The sequence below is a fragment of the Rana temporaria genome, chromosome 3 (assembly GCF_905171775.1).
Source record: "Rana temporaria chromosome 3, aRanTem1.1, whole genome shotgun sequence".
Classification (NCBI taxonomy): domain Eukaryota; kingdom Metazoa; phylum Chordata; class Amphibia; order Anura; family Ranidae; genus Rana; species Rana temporaria.
In genome coordinates this window covers 169,055,723-169,074,778 of record NC_053491.1, presented here as the reverse complement: position 1 = coordinate 169,074,778, position 19,056 = coordinate 169,055,723, and the positions used below count along the sequence as shown (strand labels likewise).

Here is a 19,056-nt window from a genome sequence, read left to right as displayed (position 1 = left end):
GTCCCCATTGTTTTTTTATCCATTGTGAAATAAAATAGAACCTGTTTTAAATGTTTCTTATGGTTAAAAAAAAACGATAGAAAAAAACGATCGTCTGTGGGGAAATCCATCGGTCAAAAATCCATGCATGCTCAGAATCAAGTCGACGCATGCTCGGAAGCATTGAACTTAATTTTTCTCTGCACGTCGTTGTGTTTTACGGCACCGCGTTGGACACGATCAGATTTTTAACTAATGGTGTGTAGGCAAGACTGATGAAAGTCAGCTTCATCGGATATCCGATGAAAAAAATCCATCGGATTAGATTCCATCAGATATCCGATCGTGTGTACAGGGCTTTACCGAAAAGCCTCTATACTTGAAAAAACTCCCTTGATCTGGCAAGTACATCCAATAGAAACAAGAATTAAAACGCACTAAAGGCTAATGGAAGAGCAGAAGACCTTGCATTTATTAGGTTTACTCTTAGGAAAGGGAACAAGAGCTGAAAAGCTAGTGGAAAAGATATGACTCTTTTGCTTTTACAAAGCATTTGCTTAACTTTCAGCCAGCTTTGTTGAAGCTTTAAAAAAAAAAAACAGATAACTCCAGTTTGTAAAAGTTGAACACAGATTCTAAATATGCTGCTAGCAGGCTTCAGCACTACCTGAAGCTTTTTGAAACCCGGATAGCAGCTTGTTTAAGGCTCGGTTCACATATGAACAGAATGCAGCTTACAGCAGGGGTCCATTATGTGCTGGTTCACGTTTCAGGTCAGATTTTAGCCTGAATTTTACGCTGAATTTGGACTTGAAATGGACTAAAAGACGCACAGCGTTTTTCTGCAAAATGCACTGGACCTGCTGCAGAGATATGTAAACCGCTTCATAGAGAGCCGGTCAAAATCTCCTGCTATTGCGAATTGAATGCAGGAATCCCATATCTAATTCACAATGGTGTGAACCCAGCCTACAGTGACAATCGGCACTCACATTAGGATCTAAAGGGCTCTTTAAAGGCTTAGCGAAAGCTGCTTTAAGCATGCCGAAAGCTTTGCAAAAGCTTGCTAAAATTTCATAAAGGCTTGCTTTTCCTCCAAGAATAAAGAATGCCCCCTTGTCCTTTGTATTGACCTTAAAGTGAATAACTCTACTCTAAGTTCACTATTTGGACCACTTACAGTGGGGAAAATAAGTATTTGATCCCCTGCAGATTTAGTTTACCCACTTACAAAAAAAAATAAAGGGTCTATAATTTTTATCATAGGTGTACTTTAAATGATAGAGACAGAATATTAACCAAAAATCCAGAAAAACATAAAAACATAAGACAAATGCTAATTAGGTTGCATTTCAGTGAGTACAATAAATATTTGATCCCTAAGCAAAACATGACTTAGTACTTGGTGAAGAAACCCTTGCAAAATACCACCAAGGCAACAAAGGAGTGGCTCAAGAAGAAGCACATTAAGGTCATGGAGTGGCCTAGTCAGTCTCCAGACCTTATTTCGATAGAGAATTTATGGAGGGAGCTGGAACTTTGAGTTGCCAAGAGACAGCCTTGGAGCGCAAGGTCTCTAACATCCACCAGCTCTGTAATGTGGTCATGGAGGAGTGGAAGAGGACTCCAGTGGCAACCTGTGAAGCTCTGGTGAACTCCATGTCCAACATGGTTAAGGCAGTGCTGGAAAATAATAGTCGCCACACAAAATATTGACACTTTGTCCCCAGTCAGAAACTCAACATTTTCTTTACATGCTCAGACCTAACTTTTTTTTACTATTAACATGTTTGAAGAATTTTGGGGGTTTGTCCTGCTCTCTTGTGATGCTCCTCTTTTCGTTTTCTTTTTTTGCAGTCTTTATTTATTTTTTACATATTCTGTTATATTCTTTGTAACCATCAAATGTTGATAACATGCCTTAATTTTTATATTTTTTAAATGCCTTTTGTTTTACTTAGCCTTTTAAACATATTGCCAACGGGAATACATTGTTCAGTGTGTTTGCACAAAGTTGATTTAAAACATTTCTGTTCTGTGTTCTTCGATGACAACAGTACCAGCATGTTTGTACCTCATAATTGGATTCCACTATTTACACCAGTGTGGGGCCCAAATTGTATTTCCATTTGGCTAGAAAATAGATGGAAAATGTGGTTAAAGTGGTAATAAACCCAAAACCAAAATGTAATAGATTGTAGCTTACTGATCCTTATATGTGGTGACTGCATTTTTTTTTATTTTTTTTTTCCTATTTCTGTTTTCACTTGATGATATGGCCGGTAACACACCGCCTGTATTAGAGTGTCCCGACTCTGGATGAAGGAGCACAGGGGCACCTTTGGACAACAGCATTGTCAGTCTGGGGGTTAGTGTATCTACTGTACGTCTGCTAGCATATCTAACAAATTCAAGCCAATCTCCAGCTCACACCACAGTTACAGCTGATTTTCTTTTCTTATGGGATAAAGGTTTTACATGAATAAATAAAAGCTGATCATTGTAAGCACCCTTGCCCATGGTTTGTCTTAACACTAACTGATACACAAGCCCTACTAGCCAGATCACCAGGTAAAAATAAAGTAAAGAAAGCCTAAAAGAGAGTGCAGACTATTGGCAGGGTATTATTAGTACCATTAATCAGGCTTTCCAGTCTCTGTGAGTCAATGACCCACTGACGTGCTCTGTTTTTTTTTTTTTTTTTTAGACAAGGAACTATTTACTCCTCAAGCCCAGACCTCTATCTCTAGGTTATTGTTTTTGGCACGCAAATGTATTTTTTTTTTTAAATGGATCTCTCCACTCTTGTAGTTCAGATGCTAGTAGAAAGACGTTGCTCTGTCTGGACTGCAATTGACAGCACTAATGAGCTGGTCAACATATTCTTTGCCCATTAAAAAAATTGTCAAATCAATTCTGAATTGTTGCTTTCTCTTTTAGAAAAATGTGAAAATGAAAATTTGGATGTGGAAGATACAAATCAATCTTTCAAGAATAAAGGTGTCCAGACAGATCTAGACATTGGTTCTGTTTTGGGGAATAGAAGTGATACCATAATTCAATGTAAGTATTTTAAACTTGTTCTTATATGTACCAAACAGCAACTTGCTCGTACAGCACAGGTGTGTGCATGCTTATTCCTTCACCTGTAATTCTGATTCTGGGAAGAGAACTGTGAAGGTAGGGCGCTCCTCATGCCTAAGAATAACAGAAGATAGACGGAGGTTTGAGTACAGAAATTTGCCACTGGGAATATTTCCTTTCACTTCCTGTCCCATAACCAAACGGGAAGTGAGAGGAAATCAATGCAAATTAAGGGAATTCTTTGCGGACACCGGGTCAACAGAACTGTGTCCCCATTGGAAAATTTCCCCTCTATTACTTTTTCTGGGGAGAACCTAACATTTGGGATTTTCTTTTACTTTCACTCTATGATAACGTTAAACAGGACAAATAGAGAGGGAGAATCTCCTTAATGGGGGCACAGACAGCAATAAAAACCGACAGGATTTCTAATCCCTCTCCACTTTATTAAAAACTAAAAAAAAGGTTTAGTTATACTTTAAGAATTATGGAATGGAGGTTATAGTCACTGTTTTAAATTAAAGCTATTGTTTCGCTAATGCTTAAGTTGGACATAGAAAGATTATTTTTTTGTTTGTTTAGACAGCATGCTGAAAAAAAAGCAGAATCCTCTATGCACACAAACAAGGTGGATAGGGGATTTTCCCCTCCCACCAGCACATTGTACTCTGACAGCAGGACTTGCTGTTGTCAGAATACACTGTCCATGGCTTCAGCCGCTGATCGAGAAACATTTTCCAGCTTGTCCTTTTGACAGGAGTTGATCAAACAATCGACTTCTGTAAAGCAGGGACGGCACACACTGATGAAATTTAGCCAGTCCCTTCTGAAACGAATTTCAGTCAGTGTATGGCCAGCCTAATGGCTCACAAATTTCTATATGATGTACATATATTATATACATCAATCCATCATTGTTTTAAAATAAAAATACATTGTTTATAATAGGAATTCATTAACTATTATTTAAGTGCATTCTATATCCTTCTTGCTTTGCTGCATTAAAAATATGTCCGGCCAGGGAAGAGCACTCCCAGGTCCACGTGACCTAGCTTAGTGTCTAGTGAAGTACATGGACAACAGTTTCTGTATTGATAGTCACTTCAGTTTCAGTCACTGAGGCTTGTGACTTCTTCTTCTGAGTTGTTAAAGGTGTTTTGGTGGCTGTAACTTACCTGGTAAAGGCCAAACTGATGAGCGTACACTCCCTTACATCTCCTGTCCTATTCACAGCCCCAAGGTTGAAAACAGGGTAGGACAGGTCATTGAGTTGCAAGGGCACCTGTAGTTAGTAAGCTGAAGATGAACTCTTGCTGTCGTCACAGGGCTTGCAGAAGCAGGATGCAAGAACGTGGTCAGACAGGCAGAAGTTGGCCGGAGGGATCGAAGGCAAACTGAATATATCACAGTAACACGCAGGGTCTCGTCATAGGTCACAGGAGCTGACGACCACTTGACAATGATCTTGAGTCATGCAGTGCTTTTAAAAGGCCACTGGGCACCAACGCTAATTCAAATGTGCATGCTCATATGCACCCTCGCAGCCCTGTTTATTTTCACAGTTTTGTGGTCAATTCTATGTACAGTACATGGGCAGTTCTTTGTGCGTGGTCATGAAGTTGATTTTCCTGACAGTGGCTTTCCTCACTAGTGTCCTCAATGTACAGTCCTTGCAATTGAGCATTCTTCTGAGATTTAGAATCTTCAGCATTCCTGGTAGACTGTGGTGAGGATTAGTAATAACACTAGTGCTTATGGAAACAGGCCAAATGTAGGGGTCTAAGGTAAATCTGACTCTTTTTGACAGTGGTTTTTATATGAATTTTGCATGGGGAATAGCAGATAGTTTCAATGAATGGTCTGCTTAAGTAAGAATAATAAAAAAAGAAAATCAAGCTAAACCCTTGGACTGACAGTGGTGATTGCAACAACTAAGTTTCCTATTGCCTGTTGTCATAAAGTACCACTTCCAGACAACATTCACAAAGGTGAGGGAGGAAAATGTGTAGAAGGAGGTTGTAGAAAATTCCAGGAAGGAGTATCTTGTGGCCGCTAAGCAGAGGGCACAATGACTCCGATATGTGTTTTTCAGGTAAGGGATAAAAGACATAATTGAGGAGAAATGTGTTGTTGAAAGATGTGTTGGGTTGAAGTAAAGAGGAGTAAGGGGGTTCACAATGTCAGGTGAGAGAACGGCAAGTCAAGGACAGAGGTACAGAAGAAATGGGGACTAGTAAAGGGTAAGAAAAAGTGCTTAAAAAAATTCAGAGACCTTTGAAAATCAGTCTTACCTTTATCCAGGAAAATTAAATAAATCCAATAAACCATGTATTGCAGTATATGTTGTGCTTACTTTGGGAGGAGAGTATGAGGTCGTCCATTTCTCCGATATCCTCCACTTTGCGTATTAAAGAGGGAGAGGAGTCCCCTTATTTCAGTAGGATACAGCCTTACAGGCTTTTGAGAAGGTGTTGTATGACAGATCTGTGTTATGTTTTCATAGGAGAGTTTCAAGGGTTAACTGTGTTCCCTAGTTAGTGTTTCTAACTGTATGGAGATAGGAATGACTAGGGGAGGAGACATATTGTTGTTCCTTGGTAGGAACAAACAGAATGTCTCCTCTCCCTTGACCGAACAGGGATTTGTGTCTTTACACACACAAATCCCTGTGCTGGCTCTCGTGCCCACGATCGCGGGTAGGAGGCGGGATAGCGCTCCGCTGGATACATGCATTAGGTCCCCCGCCGTGCATGAGCCACTTCTGAAAAGTTTTCTGACACATAAGATAAAATTTGTTACAGGGAGAGAGATAAGCACACAGCATATCTATTCAGAGAATACAGCTCTGCATGTTCCTTGCTGCTTCTGCCTATGTAAATGGTGGGTGTGTTCCTTTCCTCCAATCAGCTCTCACACAGTATATAAGGGCTGTAACTGCAGCTCTCGATCGCATTCTCTGTACTCCTCACAGATGCAGGAGGATTTTAACACAATTGTGCTCTTTTGAAGGGTTGTGAACAAGAGAACACTGCAGATAAGTTTTACTTGTTTATGTAGGAGGATTTCATTTATGTCTGTGTATCATCTGAGGCTATTAACTTCACTGGATATATGAGAGGGTTTATAACCACTTTAAGGACATTTCTGCAGAAGGGCTGAAGTTTGGGGCAAGACCAGAGCATGTGAAATATGGTTCCCCCGATCTGTGTTATATTTCCTACAGTGATCCGAGACATTTGGAAACAATTTGGGGAGGACAGTTGGTGTTCCATACCATCTGGCATCTTGTAGTTTGTTAGTGATTGAGGGTTTAGTGAAAAGTACAGAAACCCCTGACTTTGTGTTTGCCTAAAAGATATATGTAGATCAAATTCCTACAGTTTCAGGTACAGGGGTACAGGGGTTGTAGATTCTCCTGAAATCTTCATGGTTATACAAACTTGTTGGATCTCTAACCCTATTTAATAGAAGCCGTGGTTTGTATACACTGCAATAATCATGACCAAATAGCTTGAAACAACTGTATGCAGTTTGGGGAAATTGGCTCTGAACTATTAGGATACATTTGCACTATACAACAGCAGTTCTGGATGTGTATCTGGCCAACAGGGTGTGAAGTATTGATTTACATGGCTGTGTCCACTGTCCTGAAAAGAGGAATAGTTTGAGTTAAGGCTTTTTGATTGCTTTGTTCCCTTTTAACCATAACCATAACCTATGTGCTTTTACTGTCAGGTATTGTGTTTAAATCCCTGTTTCATAGGGGAAATTGTTTATTGTCACAGTTGATAATTTGTCATATTGTTAATTCTCTGATGTTTTGTATTGGTAATGTTGGCTATGGTGGGTTATGCTTCATTTTCTTCTTGTTACTGTAATTGGGATAGGTGTTTCTTTGTGCACTTGATTTATTTTTTCTTCTAAGGGCTAGTTCACACAACATGCAGTCCAGTGCGTTTATTTTTCTGCATCAAAAATGCATAGATAGTAGGTTATATGGTTTTCAAAGGCATAGTTTACACCAGTGCTTGCGGTTCCAGTGCATTCCAGTTCTAGAAAAAAAAATACATGCTGCATTTTACCTGCACTGGACTGTACTGAAATGCTGTAAAACGCATCAAAAATGCACTGGAACACACATGTCTTTATTTAAGGTTAAGAAAAAAGAGGGGGAAAAATGCACTGGGATGCATCAAAAACGCACTGGAACGCATCAAAAACGTGTCAAAAAAACACTTTCTGGAATGTATTCAGACTGCATTTCTATGGTGTGAACTGGCCCTAAAGCCCTGTACACACGACCGGGAATCCCGTCGGGTAAAAAAACATTGGTATTCCCGACAGGATTCCTGGCAGGCTTGACTTGGCTTGACTTGAAAAGCCGTGTATACACACGGCCACACAATATCCCGCCGTTCTTTTGAATGGCAAGAACGCGGTGACATCATCGACTACGACAATCCGGTGTCTCGTCACATTCGATGCCATCGGCGCCATCTTGCTACACCCCACACTAACCTTGTATGCTACTGCGCATGCGTCGAAGTGTTATCGAGCATGCACGTTTTTTCACCCATACAGACGACCGGTTTTCTCCGCAGGAAACACTCTGCCGGGAAACCAGAACGTAAATAGAGAGCAGGTTCTCTATTTTCCCGTTGGGATTCCCGTCTCTTTTCCTGACGGGAAAACTGCTAGGAAGCATACACATGGCTGGGATTCCCGGCCATGAGCTCTCCTGGCAGTTTCCTGCTGGGAAAACCGGTCGTGTGTAACAAGGTTTAAGTGTTTTGTGCACATATAAAGAGAGCAGCATCTATTGTCTTATTACATATACTTATTAGGAGAAGACTTTTGACAAAACTTTTACTATTTTTTTAAACAACGTAAAGTGAATTACAAACTGTAAAAAAGGGGGCAGCAGAAATGAAAAAAAAAATATTAAAAACACAAAGAAAGGCTAAAGGAAAGTTATATGGCAGGCCTAGGGGAAATTAGGGCTGTATCGAAAGCTCTTCAAGCCATCGCTTCATCGGCAGCAGAACAATAGCCCCCTGTTATAACATTGTGATTTTCTTTTCTTGGATGCATATATATTGCACTCACATATTATACTCGTTTAAATGTTTACACTTCAAGGAAGGTTGTCTGGCCCCCAAATCTAGGTGATTGCTTTTTATGCTTTCTCTTTGTAACAAGTGTCTGGAGTGTTGGTAGAATTATCTGGATATAATGAAGCCCAGATGGGATTCAAAGCTTGGTTCATTTTGTTAGGAACTAACATACTACAGCTGTGTTCTTAATTTGTGACTGTATATTACTACAGTGTGATCAAGACAACTATATTGTGGTTTCCAGTATAGAAAATAGGAGGGTAAAGTAAATGTTTTGAATGCACTTCGCTCCTGTGCAGTGCCATGCGATTCTGTAAGGTGCGCTGCAATAAAGTGCATCATGTCTGCATTCCTAGTTCTAAGCTGTGTTGCACTGTGGATGGGACACATAGGACACAATTGTTTCCTGTGTGTCCTTGCGGTGACAGATGTTTTTCAATGCAGTAAAACATCTGTCATTCCACACTGTGTGAATTCAGCCTGTATAATTTTATAGCATTAGATCTGGTGGGGGATTTTCAAGGCATTTTAATTTTGGGAAACATTATCATGTTGCCTTATATTATGATGTATCAGGAATTAATTTATGAAGACTTGTACAGTTGCTGGTTAGGATGAAGGAAAAAAGGTGGGACAGCCGCACTCCAAAAAAACTCCTCCTTTAATTAAAAATCACAAAATACATGCCACAGCAAAAAACAGCACAACAAAAGAAAAGCTGACGTTTCACACTATGCCTTAGTGCTTCTTCATAGCAGCTATGAAGAAGCACTAAGGCATAGTGCGAAACGTCAGCTTTTCTTTTGTTGTGCTGTTTTTTGCTGTGGCATGTATTTTGTGATTTTTAATTAAAGGAGGAGTTTTTTTGGAGTGCGGCTGTCCCACCTTTTTTCCTTCATCCTAACCTGCATTTTGATTGCACTGCCTGCACCCTTGGCTCGGACCACAGGAATCAGATTACCTGGTTCTCTTTGAGCGGTTACCCACTCTCTCATTTCATTTTCGGACTTTGTACAGTTGCTGATTGATCCACTTTAAAGGCCATCTATAGAAAAAGAAACAATGAAACTATAGCATTGCATAGCGAGCACTTTGTCTTTCCCCTCTCCTCCCCATTGCCAGGATTTACCACCAGTGCCCCTGCAGATACATAGTAATTCCTAATATCATGGAAGATGTGTACAGCCTCGAACAATGCAGTGCTCAGGGTGTGAGCAGCAATTTGCCAGGCCTGAGCACTGTACCATGGGAGGCAGAGGATATTTGCTCTTGCCTTGTGCCTCCTATCTTTTCAATTCATAATTTTTATTAGCACCCATTTTAGTTTACAACACTTAAAGGGTCACTAAAGATTTTTTTTTATTTTTTTAGCTAATAGCTTCCTTTACCTTATTGCAGTCCTGGTTTCATGTCCTCATTGTTAGTTTTTGCTCTGTAAGGATGAGATGAGCTCTGGCATGTTCGCATAGAACACGTGCAGAGCCCGCCAGGAAGTGTGCACGGCGCTGTGCTAATCACAGCCAGGGAGACATTGTCCCGATGCTCGGCTGCAGGGATCGTGAAATGTCTCCCTGGCTGTTATTAGCGCAGCGCCATGCAGACTTCCTGGCGGGCTCTGCACGTGTTCTATGCGAACACGCCAGAGCTCATCCTTACTCTGATGTTGCTGTAATTCTGCTCTGTTTTGGACACTTCCTGGTTGTCTGTTTCCTTTGGACCACAGTACTGGGAGCTTCTAGTTTCGTTTTCAAACCCTCACTTCTCTATGGCTCTATACAGCACAGAGGCAGCATAACATGCAAAAACAAAACTGAAACTAAAGGTACATTATATGATTGTTTTTTATCTATTTTTAATCATTTTTAAAAGGAATCAGTTAACTATTATGTCTCTATACCCTGTAAACAGTCATTTGAGCAAAAAAATGTTTTTCCTTTACAACTCCTTTAACAAAAACAACTAAATACACATTGAAAGCAAAAAACAAAAACAAACAAAAAACAGTAAACAAACCAAGAGGCCAACACGCATTCACCACCTATCTTTCTCTAAATTACATCAACACTATTATTCATGTAAATAACTTGTCTCTTTCCCCCCTTCTTCTCTCCCCCTGTTTTATCTACCTCATCATATATCATCATAAATCCCCCTTGCAGTCATATATATCTATAGTTACGCCTATATATACAGTGGCGGAACTACCGCCATAGCGACCCACGCGGGCGCTATGGGGCCCGCAGCCGAGTGGGGATCAGGGGGGCCCGGTGAAGGGAGGAGAGGAAGAGGCGAGCTGAGGGCCCCATGGCCACTAGGGGGCCCCATCAGGGTTGCCAGCCTTGATAAAAGCAGGGACAGTTTGTTGGAATCAGTGTTTTCTGACATCTATCACTGAAATGGCCACTACCGACATCATTTTGATGTACAAATCTCGAGATTGTAGCTGCCCCACCTCTTCACTGCCTTCTCAGCCAATGGGAGCACAGTGTACACGCCCCCTTCTCCAGCGCGGGATTTTTGACATACGAGCAGGAGATGCCGACTGGGAGGAGGGGACAGCCTGCAGTGTGGGGTGGATTGCTGCCTCATAAAAGGTAAGCTGGTTGAGCTGGAAGAATTGTATTATCAGTGCTTACCTATCCTGGTGAGGAGGGGGAGGGGAGGCTGTGTAGCAGCAGGGCTCCTCTTGCTGTTAGATCGTTTTTCTGTGTGTGAGAAGTGCCATGCTTCTGGGAGAAGGATGTGCTGAACTTCTCCAATCTCTGCTACATCTCCCTACTCATCACCTGCCCACCAATACACAGGCACAGCCTCCTCCTCTCCTGTATTACCACATGCTATGTCTGTGAGCTGCTGGGGCACTACAAGTACCAGCATGGCAGAAGGGGCAGCAGCAGTGTGTTCTATCAGGATGATTTTTGGAAAAAAAGTGCTGGTGTGTGTATATATCGATAAATATATATCTATATATACACTATATATCTATATCTATATATACACACACCAGCACTTTTTTTCCAGAAATCATCCTGATAGAACACACTGCTGCTGCCCCTTCTGCCATGCTGGTACTTGTAGTGCCCCAGCAGCTCACATGTGGTAATACAGGAGGAGGTTGTGCCTGTGTATTGGTGGGCAGGTGATGAGTAGGGAGATGTAGCAGAGATTGGAGAAGTTCAGCACATCCTTCTCCCAGAAGCATGGCACTTCTCTCTCTATCTATCTATCTCTCTCTATCTATCTATCTATCTATCTATCTATCTATCTATCTATCTATATATATATATATATATATATATATATATATATATATATATATATATATATATATATATATATATATATATATATATATATATATATATATATACACACACACATATACATACATACACACTGTGTATGTATACAGTGCATGTGTGTGTGTATACCAGGGGACGGTCCATCCATTAAGGGCACCACCCCCTCTATGTAGAATGTATAGATTCATGCATTGCATGAATCTATCCATGGCCACCCCCAATTCAGGTGTCCATCCCCTTTTAGGACGCTGGGTGCCTAAATTGCAGGGGGGTGGGGGGTTTGAAGCACCTGATTAGAGCCCTAGGCTCTAATAGGCTTCACATTAGGGTGGGCTTGGAGCGCAGAGCACTCAGAGCCCATCCAGGTGGGTTTAGAAAAGCAAATTAATATTTGCTTTTCTAACAATGAACCGGCTCTCCGCCAATCAGGAAGTGCGGGTCTGATACCCATCATGTGATTGGCTGAAAGGACAGGCGCTCCTATTGGACGCCTAGCAGGAGAAAAGAAGAGGTGCAGGGAGTAAGCAGTTCGGCGCTGCCCGTCCCACATCTCACCGCTGTCACCCACTGCCTGACCTGCCACCAAGATGGGGCAAGTGTCGGTCAGACAACAGGGGGGGGGTGCTGAGGGTCACAGTGGCTGCATTTAATGGCATGGTGGCCGCATCTGTGCCCCATCAAATGCAGCCAACTGTGCCCCATGTGGGGGGGGGGGGCTGAGGGTCACAGTGGCTGCATTAGATGGGGCACAGTTGGCTGCATTTGATGGGGCACAGTGGCTGCATTAGATGGGGCACAGTGGCTGCATTAGATGGGGCACAGTGGGCTGCATTAGATGGGGCACAGTGGGCTGCATTAGATGGGGCACAGTGGGCTGCATTAGATGGGGCACAGTGGGCTGCATTAGATGGGGCACAGTGGGCTGCATTAGATGGGGCACAGTGGGCTGCATTTGATGGGACACAGTGGGCTGCATTTGATGGGACACAGTGGGCTGCATTTGATGGGGCACAGTTGGCTGCATTTGATGGGGCACAGTTGGCTGCATTAGATGGGGCACAGTTGGCTGCATTAGATGGGGCAAAGTTGGCTGCATTAGATGGGGCACAGTGGGCTGCATTTGATGGAACACAGTTGGCTGCATTTGATGGAACACAGTTGGCTGCATTAGATGGGGCACAGTGGGCTGCATTTGATGGAACACAGTTGGCTGCATTTGATGGAACACAGTTGGCTGCATTTGATGGAACACGGTTGGCTGCATTTGATGGAACACGGTTGGCTGCATTTGATGGAACACGGTTGGCTGCATTTGATGGAACACAGTTGGCTGCATTTGATGGAACACAGTTGGCTGCATTTGATGGAACACAGTTGGCTGCATTTGATGGGGCACAGTTGGCTGCATTTGATGGGGCACTGTGGCTGCATTTGATGGGGCACTGTGGCTGCATTTGATGATGGGGCACAGTGAGGCTGCAATTGTTTGCCCATGAGAGGCTTCTGGTGAATTTAGTGGGTCACCAACTCTAAGCCACTCAGCATGTCGCGGAGCTTGGTGCCTCTCCGCATGGGTTTTCTCACATTCATGTTGCTTCAAAAAAAAGATGGCGGCCATCTCTAAGCCTGGGGGCCCCATAATCTCCTATTGCCCGGGGGCCCCATGAGTTGTCAGTCCGCCCCTGGCTGTCCGTATCAGCAAAGAGCGGAATTGCCCACTGTAATAGCTTTCATTAGAACTTCCAGTGTTCCCGGGGCTCATGTCACATAGCTCCACCTCTTGGTCCGACACCTTTGATCGACAGATTGCCGGTCCAGTGTCGGACATGTGACGTCATCAAAGGCGTTAGGCTAAGAGGTGGGGCTATGTGACGATGAGCCCCGGGAAGACGGGAAATTCAAATGAAAGCTATTACAGCGGGCAATCCCGCTCTCTGCTGATCCGGCCGGCTTGCCTCTTCCTCTGCACAGGTGAGGCTGTATTGGGCACAGGCAGGCCAGGCTGTATTGGGCACAGGCAATGCTGTATTGGGCACAGGTCACGCTATATGGGGCACAGGTCACGCTGCATTGGGCACAGGCAATGCTGTATTGGGCACAGGTCACGCTGTATGGGGCACAGGCAGGCCAGGCTGTATGGGGCACAGGCAGGCCAGGCTGTATTGGGCACAGGCAGGCCAGGCTGTATTGGGCACGGGCAACGCTGAATGGGGCACAGGTCACGCTGTATGGGGCACAGGTCACGCTGTATGGGGCACAGGTCACGCTGTATGGGGCACAGGTCACGCTGCATGGGGCACAGGTCACGCTGCATGGGGCACAGGTCATTCTGCATTGGGCACAGGTCATTCTGCATTGGGCACAGGTCACGCTGTATGGGGCACAGGTCACGCTGTATGGGGCACAGGTCACGCTGTATGGGGCACAGGTCACGCTGCATTGACACTAGGGCGGCTCTGGGGGGCCCCATACAACATTTTGCTATGGGGCCCTGTGATTTCTAGTTACGCCCCTGTATATATACAATCAATTTATATCCTAAATGTATCCCTCTACTATTCTTTTCTCTGGCCCAGATTCACGTAGAATCGCGGCGGCGTAACGTATCGCAAAGTGACGTCACTTTGCGTATCTTTGCGTATCCTGTGCGCAGGGATTTTGGTTTGATGGTGTGTACAACCATCAGACCAAAATCCGGCAGCGGACATGTCCGATGAAAACGGTCCGGCGGACCGTTTTCATCGGACAGTCCGTCCGTGTGTACGATGCCTAATAAGTATATGTAATAAGACAATAGATGCGGCTCTTTTTATATGTGCACAAAACACTTAAACCTTGTTACACACGACCGGTTTTCCCAGCAGGAAAACTGCCAGGAGAGCGCATGGCCGGGAATCCCAGCCGTGTGTATGCTTCCTAGCAGTTTTTCCATCAGGAAAAGAGACGGGAATCCTGACGGGAAAATAGAGAACCTGCTCTCTATTTACGTTGGGTTTCCCGACAGAGTGTTTCCTGCGGAGAAAAACGGTCGTCTGTATGGGTGAAAAAACGTGCATGCTCGATAACACTTCGACACATGCGCAGTAGCATACAAGGTTAGTGTGGTGTGTAGCAAGATGGCGGCAATGGCATTGAATGTGACGAGACACCGGATCGTCGTAGTCGATGACGTCACCGCGTTCTTGCCATTCAAAAAAACGGCAGGATTTTGTGTGGCCGTATGTATACACGGCTTTTCAAGTCAAGCCTGCCAGGAATCCTGTCGGGAATACCGAAAAGTGTTGTTTTTCTCTTTCAGGTCCATCTTGCGGCCCCGTTTACACTTGGGCATAGTGGAATTGCAGACAGAGGCCCGGATTCACAAAGGAGTTACGACGTTGTATATCTCCATATACGCCGTCGTAGTTCTGAGTGCGGGCCGTCGCAACTCAGCGCCTGATTCATAGAATCAGATACGCCTCACAGTTGCCTAGATACGAGCGGCGTAAGTCTCTTACGCCGTCGTATCTTAGGGTGCATATTTACGCTGGCCGCTAGGTGGCGCTTCCGTATATTTTCGCGTCAAATATGCTAATTAGCTAGATACGCCGGTTTACGAACGTACGTGCGCCCGGCGTATGAAGATACGTCGTTTACGTAAGACATACGCCGACGTAAAGTTACCCCTCATAAAGCAGGGGTAAGTCATGTTAGGTATGGACGTCGGAAACGTACGAACAGCGTCGTATTTTACGTCGTTTGCGTAAGTCGTCCGTGAATGGGGCTGTGCGTAGGTTACGTTCACGTCGACTAAGCATTGAGCGGGCGTAATTTACTTTCAAAATTTGACGTGATACTGAGCATGCATGCGCCGTTCGTTCGAAACGTAATTTACGTGGGGTCATGATTAGTTTGCATAAAACACGCCCACCGCTTAAATTTACGCCGCCCTACGTGAATCTGGGCCCTAGATGACAATTTCTGCCTCCATTTCTGCAAAAGCGCGGAAAATGCGCTAAATTGTGCAGCATAATTGCAGTGTCATTATTAATGGCACCTGCAAACACGGGTAGCAGTTGCGCATTTTGCCGCAGAACACAGAAATGTTTAAAGCAAAATGCTCTTGGCTCATGTCCAAAATTTGCTACATGAACTATTTTAGTGTGTTTTGGGGTGGAGGGAGGCATATTCAAAAAAATGTTGCTGCTTCAAAAACACTCTAAAAAAAACACAAAAAATTGGGCCCAAAAACATAACGAGGTAGCGTTGCTCAAGTGTGAACAGAGTCTGGATGCCCATTCTTAAACCTGAGCCACTTTATGCTTTTATAGCGTGAACAGTTATTCTTATAGCTAGATTCAGAGAGAGTTAGACCGGCGTATCAGTAGATACGCCGACCTAACTCGGAATCTGCGCCGTCCTAAGTTAAGTGTATTCTCAAACTGAGATACACTTAAACCTATCTACGATACGACAGCCTGCACCGTCGTATCTTAGGGTGCAATATTTAGGCTGGCCGCTAGGTGGCGCTTCCGTTGAGTTTGGCGTAGAATATGTAAATCACTAGATACGCCTATTCACGAACGTACGTGTGCCCATCACAATAAAGTTACGCCGTTTATGTAAGGCGTTTTCAGGCGTAAAGTTATTCCATCAAATAGCTGGACTAGTCAATGTTAAGTATGGCCGTCATTCCCGCCTCGAAATTTGAAAATTTTACATTGTTTGCGTAAGTCGTCCGTGAATAGGGCTGGACGTAATTTACGTTCACGTCGAAACCAATACGTCCTTGCGGCGTACTTTGGAGCAATGCACACTGGGATATGTACACGGACGGCGCATGCGCCGTTTGTAAAAAACGTCAATCACGTCAGGTCACACCACATTAACATAAAACACGCCCCCCTCATCCTAATTTAAATTAGGCGCGCTTACGCCGGCCCTATTTACGCTACGCCACCGTAAGTTAGGAGGCACATACTTTGTGAATACAGTACTTGCCTCTCTAACTTAAGGGGCGTAGCGTAAATACGATATGCTACGCCGCCTTAAAGTTGCGGCGGCGTCTGTGAATCTAGCTAATACTCACTAAATAAAATATACTATTTGTATTTTTCAGCTGCAAACACATTTGGTTGTGTGTGTGTGTAATTTGATATTAGCTTCTTGATGTCATGGTCCAAGTGTTTCCAGCTGTAGAATGTCTTTTTTTCACAGCTGTTACAGTGCAACTTATCTACTTACAATTTGCAATAAAAAAAATTCACACACTTGTTTAATTGCAACACTGTGGGAGCCTTGCTTAATAATTCCAATTACACAAACTCTGTGCAGAATATGGCTTGCTGTTGTATGATATTTATTTTGCTCTCAATATGCTACACTAGAGGAACTAAAGCAGACTGGGGGATTTTCTTATGAGAAAGACAAACTGACACTTAGGGCCAGATTCACGTAGATCAGCAGATCTTTAGATCCGCTCGATCTACCTGATTTAAGATCCGCTCCCGCAAGTTTGCGAGGCAAGTGGGTAATTCACAAACCACTTACCTCCAAACTTGCGGCGGCGGATCGTAAATCCCCCGGCGGAATACAAATTCCGCAGCTAGGGGGAGTGTACTATTTAAATCAGGCGCGTTCCCGCGCCGATTTAAATGAGCATGCGCCGTACGCGGAATTTCCCGGCGTGCATTGCTCTGGTTTTCGACGTGAGCGTAACTTGCGACGCGCGTGTTTCTGAATCGGCGGACGCAAACAACGTAAACATTTTTAAAAGCGACGCGGGAACGACGGCTATACTTAACATTGGCTGCGCCTCATAGAAGCAGGGGTAAGTATACGCCGGGAAAGCCGCTACGGAAACGTCGTAACAACACTGCGCCGGGTCCGCGTACGTTCGTGAATTTGCGTATCTCGCTGATTTACATATTATTCAACGTAAATCAGCGGGAAGGCCCCCGGCGCCATTTTCAAATTGAAAATAAGATCCGACGGTGTAACACAGTTACACCTGTCGGATCTTAGCCATATCTATGCGTAACTGATTCAATGAATCAGGTGCATACATAGGACCAGTGTAAGTCAGAGATACGACGGTGTATCAGGAGATACACAGTCGTATCTCTTTGTGAATCTGGCCCTTAAGCTTTATGCACAGGTCCATACAGGGGTTGTACAGCCTGAAGAACCTCCATAATCACTATCCTAGGACCCACAGCTACTGCATACAGTTTGGTGCATATAGCTATGAAATTGCGTAACACAACCCCCAATCGCATAACTGCACATACAGTAGCTGCATCTTTTTATTCATTCCAGTAGGCAGCCTGTAGGCAAGCTGAAATGTGTTGCCTACAAAGAGAATGTATCATGTTGGTGAACCAGCTAGTCTGCCCACCTTGGGGAAGGGTTAATGCTCTCTCTGCAGGCTCACAGGCTTTTTTTTACAGCTCTGCCCTCTTCCCTGTTTCATATAAAAAGAGGGAAGGTTCTGCCCAGACTAGTTCTGCCACATGTAAAGTAGCAAGAGTCACACAGAGGGAGATGTAACTCTTTAAAGGGGTTGTAAAGGTACAATTGTTTTTCCTAAATAGCTTCCTTTACCTTAGTGCAGTCCTCCTTCACTTACCTCATCCTTCGTATTTGCTTTTAAATATACTTATTTCTGGTGTGGAGTCTTGTGCTCGCCCCCTCCCTTGGACTACAGGAGAGTCAGGACGCCCACTAACACACAGCTCCTTTCTTTATCTGCAACGTAGAGAGCGTCCTGACTCTCCTGTAGTCCAAGGGAAGGGACAAGCATGACACTCCACACCAGGGAGAAAGCCTTGCATTACTGTGTGGAGTTACAGACAGACGAACAGGAAGTGAGGATTTCTCAGAAGAAATAAGGACATGTAAAAGCAAAATCGAAGGATGAGGTAAGTGAAGGAGGACTGCACTAAGGTAAAGGAAGCTATTTAGGGAAAAAAAATTGTACCTTTACAACCCCTTTAAATTCAACCATCCCCATGCCTGGAGGGAGAGAGGAACCTGCATGGGAAGTTGCTGCGCTTTGTAGTCCCACACAAGACTGGAGCACTTCCAAGCATGGATTTCCACCAGTTAATGGGCTTTCTCCTTTCAAAAGTAAACCTGGGCACTCACTAAACGGACAATTTGTCAGGGTTAGGATGTTCAGGACTGTGTTGCACTGTGTTATGTTGCTCTGCAAGACTTTCAGTAAAGCTTATTAACTGTGTTGAGCCTAGTCTGCAGAAGGAGTACATAAGTGTCATATGGCAGATATACTAAACCATTTTTATATCGTACCCCCTCCTCCTCTGCATCACGGCAGCTTTTGCTGTCCGTCTCCTCTCTCCTCCTAGGCTTTTGCAATAGGATCGCCTGTCCTTTCAGCGAATCGGGTGACGGGTCTCCGGACTTGCTTCCTGATTGGCCGGGAGAAGAATCAGTGTTACAATAGTGAATCGCTATTGTCACACAACTAAGTAGCCTCTCTCTTCCACCCTTTCTGCCGCTCTGTGCTGCTTCTGGGTTCTGGGTCCTCTTTTCCCCAGGAACTCTGCTAAGCACGTCGGGACCCTTCGGGGTAAGAC

At 44.0% G+C, this 19,056-nt stretch overlaps 1 protein-coding gene across 8 annotated transcripts in view; it reads left to right on the top strand.

The window, feature by feature from the left end:
• Positions 1-19,056, top strand: part of MDFIC (MyoD family inhibitor domain containing) — a 198,709-nt gene that overhangs the window by 101,877 nt on the left and 77,776 nt on the right. For 6 of the 8 annotated variants that reach the window (XR_005747901.1, XM_040343786.1, XM_040343782.1 and 3 more), the window contains exon 3: positions 2,920-3,042. The exons of 1 other annotated variant lie outside the window; for it this stretch is intronic. Coding sequence is in view for 6 of the 7 variants with exons in the window: in XM_040343786.1 (XP_040199720.1) it covers positions 2,920-3,042 (123 nt within the window). In the remaining variant the exon portion in view is untranslated. Of the gene's footprint in view, positions 1-1,839; positions 2,348-2,919; positions 3,043-19,056 lie in introns of those variants that run through there. One more of the 8 variants, XM_040343787.1, reaches the window with a different exon arrangement.